The sequence below is a fragment of the Molothrus aeneus genome, chromosome 12 (assembly GCF_037042795.1).
Source record: "Molothrus aeneus isolate 106 chromosome 12, BPBGC_Maene_1.0, whole genome shotgun sequence".
Lineage (NCBI taxonomy): Eukaryota > Metazoa > Chordata > Aves > Passeriformes > Icteridae > Molothrus > Molothrus aeneus.
The window spans coordinates 12011086-12028056 of NC_089657.1; the positions used below are offsets into that span (position 1 = coordinate 12011086).

Genomic DNA, 16971 nt, shown 5'->3' on the forward strand with positions numbered 1-16971 from the left:
TGCCAGCTCTGCACACCCACCCTGCTCTGCACACAGCGACAGCACGGGGCCGCGGAGCTGCCAGCTGGGCGGGGGGCTTCCAACAACAAAGACTGAAAAACCAAACTAGACCTCCACCTCACAGCCAATATAAAAGCCAACAAAAGGCTCATTTCCCAGCATCTCACTTCCCTCGCCAGAACAGCTCTTCCCCTTCCATCTTCTCCCCTCCTTGAGCACACCTCTCCCATTCTCCCTTCCCGCTGGAAGATGACGACATTCTAATTGCAAGGGCCCCCTTGCCACGAGGCGGCTCATACAGGACTCCAGGATGTGATTGTCTCCTGCCTTTGTGCAGGGTTAAGTGTGTGAGGAGGCAGGGCTTGCATAAACATACTGGGGCAGAAGCTGGAAAGGTCAAAACCACCCCCACCTCCAGCAAGGGGCTGCAGCCGCTCTCAGCCAGCCCTGCGGCTACAATTACCCCCACAGAGCCCCAGCCCACTGCCAGGCTGCTGCTGCTCATGCAGGATTGCCTTGGACAGGTCTCCTTTTAAAGCCCTCACTCCATCTTTTGAAAGAAATCCTCCTCTCACAGAATAAGCCGGACTGAGAGAGCTAAAAGGGAAGGCAGCTGGTAGCCGATGGCCAGGGGAGCATCACAATTTAGAGCAGGCTCCCCAGGCACTCCTGGCAATTCAGTGCCAATTCCTGGCCCCTCCAGAGAGGGTTCTTGCCCTCCCTCCTGCAGCCACTCCATGGTTCAGCATTGGACAGATGCCTCCATTTCAGATCATGCTAAGAAAGGTTAGCGGTGAAGGCAAAGCTCAGGCTCTGGGAGCTCCAGGTCCAAACCCTGCTTGCCCATGGTCCATCTTTGTCCTGACCTCAGCTGGGCTTGAGGGCACCCAACACCCCACAAAGCCACCCCTAGCTACAGCTAGCATCTGCATTTGGACACCCCAACACAAAACACTATGCAAGAGTTCCAGGCACTGCACTCATGCTTGTCACAGCTGTCCCCTGAACACTGAGTTGGCTGCAGAAAGGTGGTACTAGGCTTCAGAAGCCACCCTGAAAAGCAAGTGCTGGCAGGTGCCACAGCCAGAGTCCGGACTGAACTGTTTGCTGCTGGCAGATGGGTGTTTAAGAGGGCTCCTTCTGCAATGAGCTCAGTCCCTCCCTCCTGTGCAGAGCCAGGGAAGCACTCAGTCCCGGCAGAGGGAAGAGCCACCTGGGCTTGGGAGCAAGGCAGTGTACCAGCCCCTGGGCCAGCAGCCTGGCCATCCTGGGAACTGCCTCTTTCATGGGCCAGCACCCCATGGGACACAAACAGTCTGGCTGGCTACAACACTTCCAAAGGTGCCTCACTAGCAGCCAGAAGCGATCTCACAGCTCAGTAACGATGCTTTGTTCTTGCAGACCATTTCCAGCCTTGGCCCCTTTACGGAGCACTGCTCAGCAGCCTGCCTCCCATGCCACTCCTCACACCATTCCAGTAGAACTCTCTGTCTGGAATGGACCCCCAGTCCAAACCTTGTTAGCAGTCCCCACCCCCAATGCACAATGGGCTGCCCCAGAGGGACCTCGCAGAGCCCCCCAAAGGTACTGTACCAAAGATTCAATGATTTGCACTCCCTACCTGTGACAGTCACCAGCATGGAGGCCACAAGCGGACGGTTGTTGTCCAGCTTGCGGCTCAGCCTCAGCTCCCCGCTCGACTGATTTACAATCAACAAGTGCAGCTCATTTCCCCGCTCAAAGGAGTAGAAGAGGTGGTCAGATGCATCTGGGTCATACGCTGGGACCTTCCCTATGACCCCTGAAGGGAAGGTGTTGGATTTATTTGACACGTAGTTATTGAACAGGATTTGGAAGTTCTTCAGAACAGGGCTGTTGTCATTCTGGTCAAGGAGTTTGATGTGGACTGTAGCTCTGCTGACCAGAGGGGCAGAGGTGGCCTGCACTACAATCACATATTCGGATTTTGTCTCATAATCCAAGTCTATCAAGGCTGTGAGCTCCCCAGAAAAAATGTCCATCTGGAATATCTCGGGGATGTTGCCTTCCACAATTTGGTACATAATCTGGGCATTGGGTCCCTCATCCGGGTCAACAGCTGTGATTTGGGCCACCACAGAGCCTACAATGCTGTTCTCCTTCACCAGGACCTCAAACTCTTCAGCAGGAAAGACAGGAGCATTGTCATTCACATCCTGAACGGTGACCTGGATGTGGACGGGAGTTCTCTGAGGGGGGATGCCCCTGTCCACAGCGTAGGCAGTCAGTTCGTAGACAGGAACGCTCTCGCGGTCCAGCCTGCGCACGGTGCGAATGATGCCCGAGGTGGGCTCTATGGTGAAGTCTCCATCCCCGTCCTCCCCGTTCTGGAAGGTGTACTGCACTCGCCCGTTGGTGTGGGCATCCCGGTCGGTGGCAGAGATCTGGAGCACGCTGGTGAAGGGAGGTGCATCCTCAGAGATCACGCCCTGGTAAAGAGGGCTAACAAACTGGGGGGCATTGTCATTAACGTCATTCACCATGATTTCAACATACGTGGTGTCTGCCTTCTGGGGGATCCCATTGTCCTTGGCAGTGATAGCCAATGTATAGGTGACCTGGTCCTCATAGTCCAGTTGTGCCTGGAGGGTGATGGCCCCAGAGTCTGGGTCAATACGGAACTGAGGGACATTGTCTTCCAGGTAGTAGGTGATGCGGGCGTTCTCTCCCACGTCATCGTCCGTGGCACTGATCACCACCACGGTGCTGCCCACAGGCCGGTCCTCGTTGATGCTCACGGAGTAGTGGGCACTCTGGAACACAGGCCGGTGCGTGTTGGCATCGGTGATGTTGATGTGAACGTGGCAGTTGTCACGCAGGGTGCGGTCAGAGGCCGTCACCGTGAGCACATAGCGCCTCTCCTGCTTGTAGTCCAGCGGCAGAGACAGAGTGATGAGCCCCAGCCCTCCCTGCGTGCTGATGGAGAAGCGGTTCCGTGTGTTGCCCCCTGTGATCTGGTACGTGATGGCACTGTTCACGTCCCGGTCCACTGCCGTGACGCTGAGGACGCTGGTGCCCACAGCCGCGTCCTCGTTCAGGCGGATGAAGTATTCCTTCTGGGTGAACTCGGGGCGGTTGTCGTTGACATCCATGACAGTGATGGTGACGCTGGCCGAGGCGGATAAAGACGGAGAGCCATGGTCATGAGCCTCTACCCCAAAAAAATAGTGCTCGACCGATTCCCGGTCCAAGGGCCCACTGACTGTGATCCACCCCGTGGCACTGTTCACCACAAAGGGTGTGTCAGCCGACACCCCTGTCAGTTTGTACTCCAGGCGGGAGTTCTCGCCGTAGTCTGCATCCACGGCCTGGATGTGGATGACAGAGTGGCCCAGGGGAGCATTCTCCAGGACAGAGATTTGAAAAGGGGTGCTGACAAAAATGGGGGCATGGTCATTGATGTCCACCACCTGGATGCTCGCCATGCCAGTGTTGTTAGAAAGAGGAGGACGCCCTGCATCCTGAGCCCGGATCCTCAGGGCGTACTCCCGTTCCACCTCAAAATCCAGGGGGGCCACCACCTGTATTTCCCCAGTGACACTGTCAATGGAGAACTGGCCCCTACTGTTCCCGCTGATGATGTTGTAGTGCACCAGCGCGTTGTTGTCCTTGTCCAGGTCCGTGGCAGTGACACGCAGGATCTCGGTGTGGGGCCGTATGTCCTCCCTCACTTGGACAATGTAGCGCTTCTCACTGAACTGGGGGATGTTGTCATTCTCATCAAGGACCGTGATGTAGACCTTGACAGTGGCGGAGCGGGGTCCTGGCTCCCTGCCCTGGTCGTTGGCTTCCACCACCAGTGAGTACTTCTCCATCTTCTCCCTGTCTACCGGCCCGCTGGTGGTGATGAGGCCGGAGCGGGGATCAATCTCAAAGATGTCATGGGCAGCCCGTTCATTGACAAAGCGGTAACGGATGTTGGCGTTGGGCAGGGAGTCGACGTCGGTGGCCCGCAGCTGCAGGATGGGGTATCCCTCCTCAACGTTCTCCCGGATGGTCTCCCGGTACTCGCCCTGCTCGAAGACGGGGTCGTGGTCGTTGCGGTCAGCCACAGTGATGGCCACCATGGTGGTGGCGGAGAGCCGCGGTGCCCCGTGGTCAGTGGCCGTCACTCGGAAATAGTGCAGGTCCATGCTCTCGCGGTCCAGGGCCTGGGTGGTGGAGATGAGCCCGGCCCGCGGGTCAATGCTGAACAGATCCCGCGAGCGGCTGTTCATCAGCGCGTCCATGGAGTACACCAGCCGCCCCGCCTCGCCCCCGTCGGGGTCCTGGGCCGTCACCGCCACCACCGCCGTCCCCGCCGGCTGGTTCTCCGCCACCTCCGCCTGGTAGTTGTACTGGGGGAACAGCGGGTGGCGGTTCGGTGCTGCGCGCCGGCCCCGCCGCCCCGGGGCCGGCGCCGGGACCGAGGGCAGCGGGCGCGGCTGGGCGGCGCGGGGCGTGCAGCGCGGCGGGGACCGGCGGCGCGGCGCCGGGGGCAGCCCCGGGGGCACGGCCGGCGCCCGGCACGGCACGGCGGCGGGACAGCCCCAGCGGGCTGCCGGTCCCCAGCCTGCCGGCGGCGGCGGCGCGGTGGCCCCCAGCCCGGAGGGGAACAAAGGGAGCAGCAGGAGCGGTAGCAGCACCAGCAGTAGCGGCGGCGGCGGCGGCTCCCGGCGGCGGCGGCAGCAGGAGCGGCTCGGGGCGGCCACCGGCTCCTCCGCCGCTGCCATGGTGCCTCGGCGGCCGCCGCCCGGCCCGGGCGCACGGCGATGGGCTCGGCGCCGCCCCCCCCGCTCGCGCCGGCGATGGCCGCCCCCTGCCCCGCCGCCGCCGCCGCTGCTGCCGGGGGTGGTGGCGGCTCCTCCCGCAGCCCCAACATGGCTCCCGCCGCCCCGCCCCGCCGCGCCCCCGCCCGCCCTGCGCCGCCATCTTGAGCGCGGGCGGCCGGGCCGGGCCGGGCGTGCCGGGCGCTCCGGGCGGAACGTGCGGCTCCGTGCCGGGCACCGCGGGGCGGCCGCTGCCGTCCCTGGAGCGGCGTGTGCCGCCCACGAGCAAACCCGCGGGCTCAGCGCTGCCGGACGGGTCTTTGCGAGGGGCTGCACCGCCCGGCCCCGGGTGAGCGGCTCCCGGAGCATCCCTGCCAAAGCTGCAGCGCCCGCGGACACCGAGACACCGTGCACACTGCACGCACCTGCTGAGCCCACCGACCCTGCGGCTCTGCTGGTGCACCCGGGGCCAGAACGGTGCCCGTGCCACCGCCAGCGTCCCCAGGGCCAGGCTGCGCCCCGTGCCCGAGCAGAGCCCGCGGGCACGGCTGCCCTGCCGCCGGCACAAAGGGCGAGGCAGCAGAGTGCCAGCAGGCAGGTCGGGCAGGAGGCACTGCCGTGCCTTGGCAGCCCCACGGGCCCCTTCCACCCCCCATGGCCATGAGGCAGCAGCACCACGTTGGGGATCTCTGCAAGGATGGGCTTTCCTGTGTGAATGAGGACAGGCGTCCCTGTGTCCCGCTCCTCCAGGCGGTGCAAGTGGTGGCCCAGCCCAGCCCCTGCCACCCAGCTCCCCACCCATGGGCATCCAAGTGCATGGTACAAATTCAGCTATCCCACTCTTCCCTGACACAGACTCCAGCTGCCAACACCCACAAGGTGTGGCACCATCACCAGGGGGAAAGTTGCAGATTTTGCTTCCTGCATCCCCGATATGAAAAAAAACCAACAACCAACCTTATATTTTTCCAAGGAAAATTCAGTTTGAGGCCCTTGCATTACGGTGATTCATTAATGCATCATCCTCATAATTTAGCTGTTGGTTTGATTCAATCAACTAATATCTCATCCTAATCCACTGGAGCTCATAACAGGCTTTAGGTTCTCATTAGTGTTTTGCATGCCATGGTAGAGGGACATCCTTGTCCACGTCCTGCTGAAGGAGAGGGCACACTGGGGCAAATGCTAGGGAAGAAAGAACCATGTCAGGGACGAAAATAGAGCAAATCTGGGAGATGGGGGGAGTTTAGGGTGGGGCAGGGAAGGGCAGGGCATACATGGGACACACTGTGCCTCCATGCATATCCTAGCTCCAAAGAGGCCCTCCCAGCACCTGCAGAAGCCAAGGCCTGGCCAGCACTGGGGTAGCCACAGGGTGGGCAGAGCAGGCAGGGCTTGTCCTTGCCCTGTTGCATGTGCTGACCATGTGTTGTAGGACATGACAGGACGTACCAGGTATTCCCTAAAGTGGGGGCCAGTTGCAGCTCAGCATGTGCCACAGAGAAGTTCCCCTGGTGCTTACACAATTCTCAAGGCTGACACCCAGTGAATGTGGATGTCTAACCCCTGGAGAAGCCAACATGGTAATTTATGAGCTCCATAGGATGGGTAAGCTGCTGTGATTAACTCCTCAGCCACCACATAACACCTCTTGGGTGGTGAGCACCAGCACTGACAGGGCTGTGGCCATTCCAGCCATGGGCATAACTGTGCTCTTGGGGGATATATGTTGTCCCCTACAGACCCTTAATTATCCACTTAAGCCCTCTCAGTGCTGTTAGGATAGTGCCAGAGCAGCCTTGGCCCTGCACACAGCTCACCCAAGAAACCTCATTTAACACAGAGCAGCTCATCACTCACGTGCAACAGGAACATGCTGGCTGATCATACATCACACCTCCTCAAACTGGGGCTGTGCCATCAGGAAACCAAATCAGGAGAGAGGCAATACTTCTTAAAAGTAATGAAGGCTTTCAAGTTTATTTGTTCTAATTACCCAGCTGACAGCTCAGGGGAGGAGGAGAAAATTATCAGGGTATTACTGCCACAAAATAGTTGTAATTGAATCATTCCAGACAATAAAGCAGAAGCGCAGGTCACAGGCAACGTGTCACTCCCCCCGCGCCAGCCACCAACACCTCAGTGTTGCACCACAATAAAAACACCAATACAAGGAGACACTGCTCTAATTGTGCATTATTACAGCCAACAATCTCGAGTGTCTCACCTACATGGAGAGCAGGATCTGCTGAGCAGGCTGGGGACAGTGAGTTCACATGCTGCAGTTTGATTCCCTGTGATGGGTGAAGGCCTCTCCTGTGCAGCAGGTGCATCTCTCTGACTGGACTCCCCAGCCAGCTGCCCCCCAGCTCTTCCAGCCCTTGGCTGCAGTGGCAGCAGGGTGCTGGGGCAGAGGGTGCTACGCTACTGTGCAGCTGGGACAGGGTGAGCAACCCCATGCACAGCAATGGATGCCAATGGGAGCCACCAGCTCTGCAGTCTGGGCTCCTGGCACATAAAGCCACGGGTCCTGCCACTGCTGGGTTTGCCTGGCACAGCAAAGCCTGTGCTGTGTCACTGAGGGCAAGTGCCAGGTGAACATCTCACCACAGCAGCACGTCATGGCCAACAACAAGCCTCAGCAGCACTGGGAAGCAAGCCGAGGCTGGCACAGGGGCACGTGAAACCATGTGCTGCACAGAGCAATGGGGCATAGGAGAGCCACCTTGGGGGACACACCAGTGAGCACTGGCAGCCCTTATGTGTCACAACTGGGCCAGGTGTGCAAACTGCACACATCAAGACCACATGCCTGGGGACTTTGGAGACACAGGCCAAAGAGGCAGGAGCTGGGACAGTGCTGGCCCTGATTCTGCAGGTAGCTGAGTTTGATGCCATCCCTATGTTTGGAGTGGCACAGCTTGCACCTGGCACTTACACCCCTGCCCTGGCAGGGCTGTGCCCGTGGCCTGGCTGGCTCCCTTGGCACAGAGCCAGAAGCAGACACCAGTTTCCTGCTGCCAACCTGGTGCTCTGCCCCGTGCCTGCTGTCCTCCCCTGCAGAACCCCTGCCATCCCAGCAGCCCAGAGCTGCAGGCACGGGCTGAGCTTTGGGAGCACACATCCACAGCCAAAGCACGATTCATTACACTCGGTACAGACCATTAAACCCTTCCCTGCCCGGGCTGGCTGCCGGGGCAGCTCTGCTGGGAGCCAGCTGAGGCTGCATGTACCTTGTGGGAAGTGAACTGTGAGTCCAGCTCTGCCAAACTCTTCATGTGGAGCAGCGATGCTGGGCAGGCCCCAGGAATGATGGCTGTGCCCCTAGCAAGGGCTGCTGCCCTCCACCCTTCCTTGTCAGCCAGCAACATGGTAGCAAAAGACAAGGCAAGAAGCTGAATAAGGGAAAACAACTGCATTACCCCCATTTGGAGATCAGTACCTACTGCTCTGCCTCTGTGGGCAGCAGGCATCCAACCACTCCTGATGCTTTGGTGCCCCCACAACAGGACTGGCAGGCAGGGCTACACTCACAGAAGTCCAGTTTAAGACATTTTTATTCTTCTGCAGGTTACACTTAGTGTTTAAGAAAATACAGGATCCCTTTTGACATTCATACATTTTTACAGGGAAAAAATAGGTTTCTCTACTAGGGTGGTTATTAAGCTTGGGCATTCCCAGGCTGACTTCCTTGCCCCCCCTTGGCTGCCAGGCCAACACCCTCTCTTCTCAAAGCATCACTGCCCTAGTGGCCAGTCCAGGCCTGCAGAGCTTGTGTCATCCCCTCAAGCTAACAAAAGAAAAGTAATTAAAGTAAATACAGTGCTCAGTATTTCCAGTTTCACAGCTCCTACACTGGCTACTGCAAAAGAAGACCTGGAGACAGGGAGTGACCACACTGTGCACACAAATATCTAAGAGACCCACGTTAGTGTGTGTGACTATCTGGACCAGGGAAGCAGGTTAATCCCGTTTGCTAGAAACCTAGAGGAAATAAAAATAAGGGTTCCCTACAATTAGCATAGTCACAAACAGCTACTGGACACCAGGCTCACGCTGCCTCTGAGTGCTGCCAGGGGACAGGGAGGGCAGCGAGGCAGAGCTACTACGAAGCTCAAGGCAGGAAATGCACGCGCTGCACGACCCGAGCGCGCCTGCCCAAGGGCAGCCCCTCTGCTCCAGGCAATGCTGCGACAGAGGTGGCAAGGGGCAGCTTCACTTGGCAGGACACGGCTTTGTGCTGTGTCCAGCCAAGGGCTTCCTAAGGGCAGTGTCATCCACGTGGCTCTTACTTCTAGGCTGCCACAGTGTGCAAGAAATTCAGATTTAAACATCACTATAGAAAGCAGATTGAAAAGCAGCTGCTGGGGTAAGACCTCCACGACCCAAGGTGGGCTGCTGCCCAGAGGCAAAGCTGAAGGCTAGGAGGGAGCGAAAGGCTCACTAGACGAGGCGTTAGACAGCGAGCAGCTACTTTCCCTTGGCAGGGCTGCAGCACATTGGCACTAGCAGCAGGAAACAAAACAGATGTTACAAAAGCTTCTTCCAAGCACCAGCGGACTCCACTTGGTCACTGCAGGGAGAGAGACGCACATGGAAAAGAAGTGATACTCTAAGGCAAAGGCCTTTCTCTTCAGGACCTCGGGACACCAGTGCAGCTAAACATCCCCCCATGCTGGCTGCTAAGCCCCCACAACCTCTCTGCCCTTCCCACCAACACCAGCTGCCCAAATAGCTCCTGCTGAGTCTTGCAGGCAAACCACGTGCCAGCGCCCACCCTGCCCCAGGCACCAGGCCCCGGGGGCACCCCTCACCCTCTCTGCCACTGGCGCTTCCACAGGGCTGGAGAACACTGTCCCAACCTTAGGCCTCACACAGAGGGATGTAAGGTATGAGCTGTACTGGGAGGGAATGGGGACAAAGTGTCAACAAAAGACATAGTCCATCCAAGTGGATCAGACTCCAGTCCAAGCTGAGGAGCATTAGCTGGTACCAGAAGAGATTTCTGGGAACTCCTTATAAATCTCCAAGATGATCAGTTTCTCCATCTGGCACTGCTGGTCCTCCTCCTCCTCGCCCAGGATGCGCTGCAGGATGCCCTGCAGGTCAGTGAGGCGGTGCTGGTGCTGCAGATAGGGCGTGGAGCGGATGATGGCATGCATCAGGGACAGATACTCCATCCTCAGCTGCCAAGTGGGAGGGGAGACAAAACACAGAGCACAGTGAAAGATTTGAAGTGAGGTAAACAAGTATGCCAGCATCCATGACAGCATGAGCACAGGAAAACAGCTGTTTGCTGCTGCACCATCAACCAGAGCACAACTCCAGAGGCACCTGCTTTTCCTTAAGTATCATTAGTAACTATGGAAAACTCTGCTTTTCCCACAGCAAGAGTGCTGCTCCTCCCCTGGCCTTGAACACATGCACATCCCCCACCTCTTGCAACAGCAAACAAAAGAGATTCCTCCTACTACTACTCACAGAGGGTCTCTCTTCCCAAAGGTCCCTGGTCAGAAGTGTGCAGACCACCAGAAGCCTGGCAGATCTTTCTTCAGCTACGCTGGTGTGCTGGGCAGGATAAATCCTCCCTTCCTTCTCAGCTCCCAAGGTTGATTTAAGCACCCAGAAATGTTGTGCCCACCCCAGAACTCTGCTCTTGCCTGCACCAGCAGCCCCCATGAGGGGGCAGGACAAACACCATTGCTCTGGGACTGTGCTCCCACCCCCTGCCTCTGAGTTACGGTGAGCACCTTGTCTCCAGGGGAGAGATCCGCAATCTGCCGCACCAGGATGTCGATCAGGACCATCATGTCTGTGTGATAGAAGATGCTGGCTGTATCCTTGCTGGCAAAGATATCCTGCAGAAACTTCAGCACTGAGTGTGGTGGCTGAGGCTGATGCTTGAAGATGCAAACTGGATCATCTGGGGGAGGCAGGGACACTGCTGAGCCACACGCTCCCCGCTGCCCCTCTGCTCCATCCTCAGTGCACTTCCCCTCATTAGACCCTTTAGAGAGGAGGCTGCCCTGCCAGCCGCTCCCTGCCCATGGATAGCTTTGGTGCTCAAAGATGTGTAATCAGGATGGCAGCTCTGCAGGCTACCAAGATGAGAGCAAACTCATTACAATGAGCATTAATCACTGTTTATGTTTCACTGACCATCCCAGGTGAGAGCACATTAGCACACTGCCTCTCAGTATCTCCTGTTTTTGCTCAACAGCCACCACTCATTTTCTCCCTGGTTTATTAAGAGGGGTCCAATAACCTCTCTGAAAAGCCCATCAGAGCCTGTACCAAAAACAAGCTTTCACCAGAGACCAGGCTAGTACTGTTCCAGAAGCAAGAAAAGAAACACTTCCAGGTTGAAATGAGCCACCACATCCTGTTCTCTTGCAAAACACATCCCTGCAGACTCCAAGAGGGGCTCTGGGCCATGGCAGCTCCTCCAGCAGTTGTCAGGAAGGCGGGCAAAACAGAAGCATCTTCATTAGGTTGTGGCCCCCCTTTTTCTTCTCCCAGCTCCTCACTGTAAGGTGATCTCTGCAGGGAATCTGGCAGGGAAAGGGCTAAACAAAGGCTTTGGGAGGAGGCCAGACAGAAGAGCACCGAGGTGCCTGCTGCCCTCAAGCTGATATAGTGTGGAGACAGTGATTTGCAGCCCCAAAGAGAACTAAAGCCAGAGTAAGATGAGCTGCATGCATCACAGGATGGGTTATTTCCAGCAGCTCAACAAAATGATTTCTCTCAGGCAGCAAAGCTCCTGTGCTCCAGAAGGTATTAGCAAGCACAATAGTGGCCTGCAGCACAGGCTGAAAGACCTGGCACCACTCTTCCTGCAGAGATCTCCAGCGTTCCAGCAATCTGCTCTGCAACAGCTCTACAAGTACACTGGATTTCACTCCATGCCTGAAGCAGACACAAGGCTAACCCTCTGCTGGCAATTCAGAAATGGAAAGTTCCACTCCAAGCAGCGTTTCTGAAGACAAAAGCTCCCTCTGCATCTGTCCCCCAGGGCAGATGTTTGCCAGCACAGGCAGAGGTTTCCATGCCAGCACACACTGAGTCCTCTGCCTGTCCAAGGACAGAAGTGGCCCAGGACCAGCTTTCCTCCCAGACAAGAGCTTGCCCATGGCAGCTGGTCCATGCTCTGAGATGGAGCTGATCTGACACAGAAGTATGGAAATGGCAGCCCCTCCTCTGTCCCTAGATGCCTTTAGCCATTACCTTATTCCTTGTGCAGCTCCATCCTCAGCAATGCAGACTGTCACCCTCACAAACTCACCAAGAAGCAGCACAGCACAGCCTGAGCTGCCAGCTCCTCAGCCACCTGCACCCCTGACATCCTACCCTGTAAGGAGCATGGCCATGTATCCCCAAGGATCTCTGTGCACCCCCTGCCAGGCATGTAACAGTGCCACACACACACACACACACTCTCACCTCCTCTGTTCAGCAGCAGCAGCAGCTTCTCTGTGAAAGTCTTCACGTTGGAGTGCTTGCTTATTGTAGTCATGATCACACTGTGTTCTGGAACTAAAAAAGAAACCCCTTCAGCCTCTCACTTTTCTCCTGAAGACCATGGTGATAAAAACACACAATGGGTGGCCCCTATTTAACATCAATACTCTGGGGTGCTTTGGGGAACCAGAGTCTATCAGGGCTACAAAAAGTTTCAGGCCACAGAGTGGGTGGGCAGGGAGAGAGAAGGCAAAATAAAATGGAAACAGCACATGAAACACTTGCAATTTGGTGGGTTCTCCATATATCTGATTCATGTGTGGGTTCCCAACTTGCCAGCCAAACACTGGGAAAATACCTTGCAAAGGCTTTATGTTGTCAAACATTACCTCTGCTCACAACCCTCTGCAGCCAAGGGCTCCATTCTTTGGTACCTTCTTCCTTCCTATCAGCAGTACCCTTCTGGAACTTAGAGTCTTATGAGTTCTCCTAAGAAGCATCCCAGAAGAGAAAAGTTTTTCCCAGCACTCAGCACTGTACAAGGGCACAGGCTGAAGACTTCTAGGAACTGTCCCCCTGCCTGGTCTGGGAGTGATTAGCTGAAAAATACATTTACCCTAGCAGAGCTTTTGTGTGTGAGTGTGCACACTCAATCACATAAACAGCTCAGTGTGGCTATTTCTGTGGCCTGTAATATTTCACAGGCTGCAGAGTGTTTCAGGATCCTGAAGGCCATCAATATAATATGCATTTAGGAGAGGTTTTGAACTAATGCTGTACAACTGCACTGCATGACAGATGAATCTTGCAGACATAGGGATAAAAATTCAATCCACCAATAAGCAATGTGAACATCATTTAACATGTTCTTAGCATCAGAGAACAAGTCACTGCTCTCAGCTATGCCCCAGGTGGGCAATAATCCCCAGAAACACACTGCCTGTCATGCATTACTGCCTAATTACAGTAGCCAGCAAGGATATGGGTAAGTGTGGGAAGGGGTAATGAATGAAAGCAGCAGAGATATACTTAATCAGTTTCTGAGCACTCAACTTTCACAGGAAATTAGAAGCATTTTAATGACTCACAACCCAAAATAACAGGTAAATTACTGGACATATTGTTGCTGCTTTATCCTCCCCTCTCTCCAAAAAATCAAGGATAATGTCATGAAGTAGATCAAGGGTAAATAATTAACTAAAGACAATTGGAACAACAGGAGACTGGGTTAAGGAATGGCCTCTCTTAGCAGGACCTGGAACTACACTCCAATGTTCCAACAGGCTTCAAAATGTGCAGGCAGAGAGAAGGAAGATGCTCTTCCCTAAAGACCTGATCTGCTGTCTGTCCTCGTGGAGCTCAGCAGGGCAGGGAGGAGAGAAACAAGGGCAAGGAGGGGAGAGCACATCTCAGGCCAGTGCTGAAGGGCCTGGCCTCAACAACTTGGCACTGAATGAGCTTCAGACAGTGTGGACAGGGAAGCAGAAGCTTTGCCAAGACTTGCAGAAGGCAGAGGACTTTTGTTGTGAGCTAGTTTTGAGAAATGCCCACTGAAGCATCTTCTCTCCCAGGTCACCCATGCCTATAAAGTAACCCCACTCATGCTCTGCCAGTACACCCCAACAACTCTTTTGACTGGGCACTGTGGAAGCCCAGTGACAAATCCACTGAGCTGCCCAGAACTGCTGGGCAGGGGCTCTCAGACCATTTTTTCCTCTAAGGTTTTGCACTATATTTAAACCCAGTGTAGTGCCAGAGACTAGGAGAGCTGCTTGGTGGTTACAGCACCATCAAGACCCAGTAAGATTCTCCCTCCCCATTTTTCACACTCTCACTCCAGCCCACTGAAATCCTGCCAAGGCAGAGCAGCAGCAGTTCAACCTGGAATGTGGAGATTGAAGGCCAGAAGGACGTTGACAAATAAGTCAGGCAGCTGGTCAGTGGTGTCTGAGGGCAGCCCGTCCTCAATCACATCCAGCAGGAACTGCACAAACTGGGAGTTGAGATGTTCTGCACAAGGAGAAAGGGGAGTTTACAGCACAGTGAAAATAAACCAAGCAACAAGGGACCATCCAAGCCACTTTTATTCTTAAAAACCATTAGTGTCAGCCTCTGGGGAATGAAGGGCTCTTCAAGTGGACTAGACAGACCACTGAAGCATCTTTGTGTGAGACACAGTGCAGGGGATTGCTGAAATTCGGTACCCCAAATGGAAATTTTTTTTTTGAGTAAACAAAACACCAAATCCTGCTCTAGCTGTTGCAGAACCAATGCCACCAATGAAGGCTTCAAGGTAGGAAGATATTGGCATTCTTGGCCACTGGTTCAGTTAATCTCTTTTAAAAAAACCCCTAATAACCTAGATCATTAGTAATAACCCAGTTTTCAATTCAGCTATTAGGAAAGCTCAGGAGCTCATGCAAATAAGTCCACCTGCAGGAAATAACTGTCAGAGTTACACAAGGAGAGAAAAACAGGAGGTGTAGAGGCTCATTCCATTCTCTGCTGCACCACTTTAAATCTTGCACAGGTTTACCCAGGGTTAAGGTAAAGCTGCTGACGAGATATTTATAAAAATCTCTACTGCATTTCTAGGAAAATTAAGCCCAGAATTTCCCAAATACAAAACAGCCGTGGGAAGAAGTGGGCAGGGCTTTCTGGCTGAAATGAAAGGACAGAGGATAAAACAGGGAGACTATTTGCACTTTGTAATTGACCACAATACCCTTAATCATCTCCACTTTCCCTAAGAGCCTGAACTACAGAGAGCTGCACTATCCTACTAGAAGAGAGACCAGAAAGAGGCCACATTATGCAGCTCACAGCCTTAGTGGGTGTTTGTGTAGGGATCTGGGATCTCAGCCTCATCAGCAGACAGTCTCCAAAGCAAGTAAGAGGTGTGTGCTTTCACACAGGCCAGAGGTAAAACAAAATTCCACTTAGTCACAGGGATGGGCAAATCCATGTTGCCTGCAGCATGGCATTCAGTCCTCCATTGCTCTAACCCAGATTTGTGCTGCTCTTTGCAAATCTGGCACCTCAGCCGTGTGCTTCAGCCACCAGGCTCTATTGGTAAAGAACAGACCCTACTCTTGCTAGGCCTTCCACTGAGCTCTCCCTGGCCTTGGCCATCAGGAGAAGCCCCTTTCCTGTGTCTGCCAGCATGCCCCAGACATCCCATCACCAGCTCTGCCATGAGCACAACCACTCTTACCATAGTGGTGATATGGCAGGGGCTCCCCCATGGAGAACATCATGGCCAGCACCAGTGCAGAGTAACACATCTTCTGATGATCTGCAAGGCAAAGGTACTGTCATTAGTTCTTCCCAGGATGTGAAACCTTTCCCCAGCTGCAGCTGGGAAGTCACACATTTCATACAGGCATTTACCACTCCTCATTCCTGTACTGACTGAGCAGTAAGGGTGTTTGTCCCCATTTTAGCACAGCACACGCCTTCTGTGCCGTGTGTTTCCAAAGCAATTTAAAAATAATCATAACAAGAGTCCTCTATTTTTTTCCCCTCTACTTCAGAGGATCTGGGCAAACTTGATCTGAATAATTAAAAACCTCCCCTGCACAGTCCCAGGACACATCCCATAGTTACGTAATTATTGAACCCAGAAAAAGCATCCATCTGGCCAGCCCAAAATACTGCCTGTTCCAACCAACACCACCCCCAGACATGCTGCTTGTTACCATCTCTGCACTGCTCTACTTTTGCTACCTCAGCTCTGCCTGAAGGTATAAGAGGTCCCTGGGGAGAGCAGATCACTGCTCAGGCTGTGCATCTGCCCACCTCCCAGGCCACACACCCCCAGCACTGATACATCCCACAGCCTGCTCGTCCAACACAATTTTTGCTGGCAGCAGCTATATGTGAATGCTCCAAAGAGAACCCCTGCCAGTGTCTTTCCTGAATTTTAATTAATGGCTCATCAAATGTGGCCTCTATCCAGTTCAGCAAGTCTGAAGGCAATAGGAAAATGAGTATTACTTAGGTTACCACAGGTACTGGCTAAATAAAGTTCAGCTACATCTGCCAGAAAGAGCCCTGGGGCACAAGGAAACTGAAGGTGTAATTATGAAAAACTGACCAAAGCTACTTTTCATCAGAGGAGAAAAAGGCCTCTTCAATCTATGATGCTTTTCCTGGCCATACTGCTGCCCTGCACAATACACACCAGTTCCAGTGCCCCCTCCAAACCCTTTAAGATATTTCACTTCTCCATGCACAAAGCCACCATCTCTAAGCCTCTGCACCCTGCAGTTTGGCTTTGACTGCACAGGCTGATGCCTTAAATGTCACCACTTACTCCTGCACTTGGCCAAAGGACTTGCAACACTTGGCAGCTCTCAGGTTTACTGTCAGCATGGGGGAAAATGCTATGGAGTCATTCCAGCCCCATGCCCCCTGGAAAGGCAGCTCTGTCAGCAATGCCTCTCCACTCAAAGCACACTCACACTGTCACAGTTCCATACGATGCCTCAGTTTTCCATCAGCAAGTACTTGGAGTAAAAATAGATCATTTGCAGCTTAAGCAGATACTACAGTATGAACAAGATTAAGAGTTTGTAGACCATGTGGCAGCAAAATAAGGCTGAAAACTGCTGTTTACTCTCTGTAAACAGAGAGGGAGGATATTTAATGACTTCAATATAATTCATACTTCTTATATAAGAAGTTCTCAGCTATAAGGTGACAGTAATGCCAAAGCAGACTGTAG

General features: G+C 54.3%; 2 protein-coding genes across 3 annotated transcripts in view; both read right to left on the reverse strand.

Moving 5' to 3' along the window:
- Positions 1 to 4751, reverse strand: part of CELSR3 (cadherin EGF LAG seven-pass G-type receptor 3) — a 31303-nt gene extending 26552 nt beyond the window's left edge. The window contains exon 1 of one of the 2 annotated variants that reach the window (XM_066557788.1): positions 1622 to 4751. In XM_066557788.1, coding sequence (XP_066413885.1) covers positions 1622 to 4751 — 3130 coding nt within the window. The remainder of the gene's footprint in view (positions 1 to 1621) is intronic. The other variant, XM_066557789.1, reaches the window with a different exon arrangement.
- A 3575-nt stretch (positions 4752 to 8326) lies between these two features.
- Positions 8327 to 16971, reverse strand: part of NCKIPSD (NCK interacting protein with SH3 domain) — a 49993-nt gene continuing 41348 nt past the window's right edge. The window contains exons 9-13 of the mRNA XM_066558371.1: positions 15460 to 15540; positions 14127 to 14255; positions 12228 to 12320; positions 10538 to 10710; positions 8327 to 9973 (exon numbers count right to left, since the gene is read on the reverse strand). Coding sequence (XP_066414468.1) covers positions 9770 to 9973; positions 10538 to 10710; positions 12228 to 12320; positions 14127 to 14255; positions 15460 to 15540 — 680 coding nt within the window. The 3' untranslated portion in view covers positions 8327 to 9769. The remainder of the gene's footprint in view (positions 9974 to 10537; positions 10711 to 12227; positions 12321 to 14126; positions 14256 to 15459; positions 15541 to 16971) is intronic.